Source organism: Macrobrachium nipponense, chromosome 9, assembly GCF_015104395.2.
Source record: "Macrobrachium nipponense isolate FS-2020 chromosome 9, ASM1510439v2, whole genome shotgun sequence".
Classification (NCBI taxonomy): domain Eukaryota; kingdom Metazoa; phylum Arthropoda; class Malacostraca; order Decapoda; family Palaemonidae; genus Macrobrachium; species Macrobrachium nipponense.
Window position 1 is genome coordinate 84071048 of NC_061110.1, and position 6031 is coordinate 84077078.

The 6031-nt window shown below is 34.2% G+C and overlaps 1 protein-coding gene across 1 annotated transcript; it reads right to left on the reverse strand.

Moving 5' to 3' along the window:
• Nucleotides 1-779: 779 nt before the first annotated feature.
• Nucleotides 780-1937, reverse strand: LOC135218496 (uncharacterized histidine-rich protein DDB_G0274557-like). The gene is made up of 2 exons (XM_064254849.1): nt 1884-1937; nt 780-1179 (listed from the first exon to the last, which is right to left on the reverse strand). The coding sequence occupies exons 1-2, from the start codon at nt 1893-1895 to the stop codon at nt 823-825; spliced, it is 369 nt and encodes a 122-aa protein (XP_064110919.1). The 5' UTR covers nt 1896-1937; the 3' UTR covers nt 780-822.
• Between the last annotated feature and the right edge of the window lie 4094 nt (nt 1938-6031).

The window sequence follows — 6031 nt, forward strand, 5'->3', positions numbered from 1 at the left end:
CGTTGTGTGAAAAACACCTGTGTCATTTTAGCAATGGAAAAGGTGTAGTCTTTAATACCTTCTGCATAAGTGAGGGTGGAATATAATCTTTTAGTGATAATGTGAATTAAAGCCTTCAATTTATAGAGCTCCATTATGTTGAGAAGATAGCAACAGACTTATGTAAAGTTACAGATAAAGTTGTAGATATGGTAGTTACCATATAGTTCTAATTTTTCATCAATATTAATTTTGGTGTAAGTTGATCACTTCCATTGATCGTGATGAAGACATTTTCTGCAATACCTCCACTCTTCTTCTATGATAATACAGGATTATTCTCCCTGCAACTATTTTCTTTATGCAAATCTAGCGGAATGACCTTAAATAAGATACAAACTACAGAGGCTAGAGGGTTGCAATTTGACACGCTTTATGATTAGAGAGTAGGTGATCAAAATATCAATTTGCAGCCCTCTAGCCTCAGTAATATTACAAATCTGAGGGCAGACAGATTAAACTGTGGACTGACGGATGCACATGCAAAGCCGGCACAGTAATTTCTTTTACAGCAAGCTGAAACGAATGTGGGCTGTTTTATCATGCCTGAATTTATTTAAAAGTGTCATATGAAAGTTGGTGTTAATTGATAAATGTGCTTAAATTTCAGGATTTTTGTATTAATATTCCTATATATAATAAATGATAAAAATAAAAACCAGATATATTATGAAATATTCATTCAATCGTTTGTCTTTACATGAAACACTCCTGAATCAGCAACAAGAGCAAATACACATTTATGCTCCGTTGAAACCAGCAGTCAAGTTCTCCTTAACCTTTCTAATAGGAAGGGTAGCTGTAGTATGGGCCAGGATAGCCATAGTAACCATAGTTATTGGAAGGTTCTGCGTAAGGGTAAGGATAAGGGTAAGGTTCAGCATAGGCATAAGGATCGGCAGACCTCTTTCCATGGTAGTGAGGATGAGGATGGTAGACAGGGTAGTATTCTTTGGAGGGGGAAGCCTCTGGCTCTGGCTCAGCAGATCTCTTGTGATGGTAGTGCTTGTGACCATAGGCTACTGGGTAGTAGGGGTAGTAGTTGCGATACCCATAGGGGTAGACATAACGGTGGTCTGGCTCTGCATCTCGCTTTTCAATTGCAGCAGCGCAAGCAGAAGCCGCCAGGAGCACAATTGTCTGGAATTTTTAAAAAAGTATCTTGAGAATTTTCCCCCCCCTTTTTCTTCTAAACCAAAAAAAAAAAAAAGGGAAAAAAAAAAAAAGGAAAAAAAAAAAAAAAAGAATGCTTAAGTAATCGGCAGTATAATTGGTCTAGTAATGTGAGGAAAGTGATATTAAAATAGAATAAAAAGAACTCCTATTCCTTTAATATTTTATGGATAAAGTGAGGGCATTTTAGTTTCAGCGTAAAGTATTAGACTGTTCAAATACGTTTCAAAGTATATAGAATGAATTTATTATGCACATAATGTTAACAGTCTTAATGCTTACAGGAAACAGAAAGTAATCATTTGCTCAATAACATATAACAAAAATAACAAGGGTTTTAGGGCAACTGTCTTTTTTTTAAAGGATAAGTATTATTTGGACTTTATATCTTGCAGTGCTTCAGTAGCAAAATTAGCAGAGATCTAGCAAGGAATAATTTCTGATGGAAAATAAAAAATGCCAAGACATTTATGGACAGCAAGCAGAATAAGGAAGGATGGAAATGTTTGTTATACAATAAGCAATGGTCAAACCTGTTGGTAAATAACGTTCAGATAATGAAAGAAACAAAAATTTTCGAAAATTTCCTGAAAAAAAGAGTGAGTACGATTTATATTGCCTTCTTAAATGTATAATATCGTAGAAACTGGAAAATATACTGATATACTGACCAGGAACTTCATTGTTGCTCGTGGGTGTTCACCGTGGCCACTTGTGAGTGAGTGTCTGCCGGTGGAAGTCGGCCTCTTGCTTTTATAGTCGCTTCTTTCCGGAGAAGAACTTCGTTAAGTCTTGTGACCTTTCGAAAGGAAACCAAAGTTTTTAACCGGAAATTTTTGTATTAATGTTATATCGTCCTTTTGTTACATTTCGAGACGAACTGGAGCGATTTTATAATTAAATGGAAAATTTTACTGAAAAGTTTAACGGAATTAAAACATAAAAAAAAAATTAAGTAATTAATTATGTGTTGGGTTATATGAAACGACTTTTTGGTCTGTAAGTGAGGCAGCAGTATAATATATATTCATACATGCACACACGCACACATACGCACACATAATATGTATATAGCACACTTTATATACATACATACTCATATGTATCCAAAGACAGACACAAATAACAACCACCTACAAAGGTATACGTATATACCTACATATATGCACAGCCTACAGAGGTATGCGTATAAAAGCCGTTAGCCTAAATTCATTTAACGTGATGATTTTTTTTCATAAAACATTTCCATCTTCAAATTTTTGGATAAGTGTCGACATATAGTTTTCATTTTTAGATACCAAAAAGTACATGACCTTTATTGCCTGCATCTATCTATCCATCTCTCTACCTACATATCTATTCATTCTCTTAGAAGTTCAAGGACAACAAGTAAGCTTTGCTCTTAGGATAGTTCAGTTGTGGGTGATTTCTCTGGGTGTCTTTTTCATCACAGACAAAAAAAAAAAAAAAAAAAAAAGAAAAAAAAATATAGTGCCAGCTCTATTAGAGACAAAAAATATATAGTCATGATAAATCAATCAAATTCGAATAAATTTCCCCAAAGGAAAACGTTTTCCAAAAATCTTTATTGAACGTGTTAGGTTTAAGAAACGTCACGTTTTCAAGGTTATTGTTTCACTAATTTATTTATTATTGATAAATATATTGAAGAGTTCTCCTTAAGGTCATAATCAACGAGCTACGGTTATTTAGGGCGATTCCTCTTCGGTAGGGTGTCTTGATTTCACGCAATACAAAAGGAAACGGAAGCACTCATAGAGAGAGAGAGAGAGAGAGAGAGAGCGAGAGAGAGAGGAGAGAGAGAGAGAGAGAGAGAGCAAAGTTAAACAGGTAAAGATAAACCACAACACATTTATATACAATTTATAGCGATATGAATAGAACTATTGGACTTACAAAATTAAACTAAGTACTTTTTTTTTTTTTTTTTATTTTTTTTTTTTTTTTTTGAAACTCTCCTTGGAAGCAGTTATTAAACAGCTGGCCTTATTCGGGAAAATACTGGATCTACCTGGTTTACTTATTAAATTGGCTAAAATATTTTATCTATTAGTGTCGTGTGTCTGTTAACAATAAAAACCACTGACGGTGTTTTTTTGTTTTGTTTTTTTTTAAGCTACAGAACTGCTTCGGAAGATCCATGTTTCTTCATCACTGCTGTGTCATAATTTCGCGACATGTAAAGGAAGAGCAAAGGCTTCATTTTTCAGACGGTAAGTTTCAAAATACGGGAAAATACATCCTTTATTTATTAGGTTCTGCTTTTCTGAATGTATTCGTAATTTATGTTTTTATACTGGGTGTTAAATGAAAAAAAATAGAGTATGTTCAGCTGAAAAACAAGCGGTAAAATATCTGTAATTTTAAGGACGCGTCATTCAGTTGTCACTATTGTGAAACTGTAACTTAGATACGCATTACAAATATTTAATATTATTTTCGAGAAATATGGTCCCTACCCTCCTTTCTTGTATATAAGCAATGGCCGTAAAATGGTTTCTGAATTTGAAGGATATTCGTTTGAAATGACTTATTGAGAAACTTATAATGTTAAGAAATTCAGTCTCGTGAAGAACAATCTTCTAAATATTGCTTGCTACCCTTCAAAGCACTGACGATTTATCACGGGAAATAATTTGCTTGCTATATAGTTACTAATTTTTCTACACAAGGACTATGAGGTGCAACGTTCAAATAACATTTATCTTGCAAAAAAGAAAATGTCCTGAGAGCTACAATATTCATTATTGAGTTACTGAGCAAATGACTACTTTCTGGCTCCTTTATATATAAAAGGTTTTAGGATTATGTGCATCCTAAAGTTATTTAAATTACTTTTAAACATTATCTTGTAAAAGCGAAATGTTTGAAGTTGATGATGATATATTACAGACTTCAGGCTCCTTTATGTACTGTAATGTTTGCTGTGACGTTGACTTACTCAACGAGGTTTGTTGCATTGCGTTTATGACAACATTGCAATGATTGACATCATATTGCATTCTAATCTATTCATTATGCGCATTCACAATGCTTTGGAAGGTCTTATACAAAACGGACGAATGACCAAATATTTATATGCGGAAAACTCTCTTCACCAAGGGTGATAAACATCTGAGGTCAGTTGTGTTAATTAGGGACAGCCTTTTAACTGAATAAAAGACCTCGATAACTCTCATACATAAAAAAAAAAAGGAGCAAAAAATGCGCCAAAGTCTCTTTGGACCAATCGATTTTTCTGTATAAACCATCAGCAAGACCGGTAGTGTTTCAATTGCTCCATATACTAGATATAGAGCAAAAAAATTATTGGGCCTTAACTCTCATACATATTATAAACAAGTAAAAAAGTTTCTTTAACTCATTCTGTATAGTGCTGTATAAAACCATTAGAAAGACCGATAGCATTTCAATTGCTGAATACACTAGCTATAGTAGAATGAGGTTGCGTCCCATGCCTCTGGAAAGGGCTGCCAGATGCACAATTCATGGTTAATTTTAACCTAAAATCAAATAAAAACTACAGAGGGTAGAGGGTTGCAATTTGGAATATTTGATTATTAGAGGGTGGCTGATCAAAATACCAATTTGCAGCCCCCTAGCCTCAGTAGTTTTATAAATCTGAGGGCGGACAGAATAAAGTGTGGACGGTCAGATTTTCATACAAACCCGGCACAGTAGTTTCTTTTACAGCAAGCTAAAATAAATGTGGGCTGTTTTATCATACCTGAATTTATTTAAAAGTGTCATATGAAAGTTGGTGTTAATTGATAAATGTGCTTAAAGTTCAGGATTTTTTTTATTAATATTCCTATATAATAAATGATAAAAATAAACCAGATATATTATGCGATATTTTTTCAATCGTTTGTCTTTAGATGAAACACTCCTGAATAAGCAACAAGAGCAAATCCACATTTGTGCTCCGTTGAAACCAGCAGTCAAGTTCTCCTTCCTTTAACCTAGTAATAGGAAGGTAGTAGTGGTATGGCCGAGGATATCCATAGTGGCCATAGTCATGGGAAGGTTCTGGGTAAGGGTAAGATGGGTAAGGGTAAGTTCAGCATAGGCATAAGGATCAGCAGACCTCTTTCCGTGGTAATGAGGATGAGGATGGTAGACAGGGTAGTATTCTTTGGAGGGGGAAGCCTTTGGCTCTGGCTCAGCAGATCTCTTGTGATGGTAGTGCTTGTGACCATAGGCTACTGGGTAGTAGGGGTAGTAGTTGCGATACCCATTGGGGTAGACATAACGGTGGTCTGGCTCTGCATCTCGCTTTTCAATTGCAGCAGCGCAAGCAGAAGCCGCCAGGAGCACAATATCTGGAATTTTTAAAAAGTATCTTGAGAATTCTTTCTTTCAACAAAAAAAAAAAAAAAAAAGAATGCCTAAATATATTAAAGGACCAGTATGATGAATAGTCTAATAATTTAAGGAAAGTAATTCTAAAACTATGGTAATAAGAACTCCTATTCCTTTATTTATCTTTATGGATAAAGTGAGGGGGGTATTTAGTTTCAGCGTCAAGTATTAGATTTTTGCTCAAATACATTTCAATAGATATAGAATTGATTTATTATGCTCACTATGTTAACAGTCTTAACGTTTACAGGAAACAGAAAGTATCATTTCTGAATAACATATAAAAAAAATACAATAGCTCTTAGGGCAACTGTCTTTTTTAAAGGCTAAGTATTATTTGGATCTTTTATCTTGCAGTACTTCAGTTTTTAGCAAACTTAGCAGATATAGCAAACAAATAAATTTTTGTGATGAAAAAAATGCTAAGATGCGCATT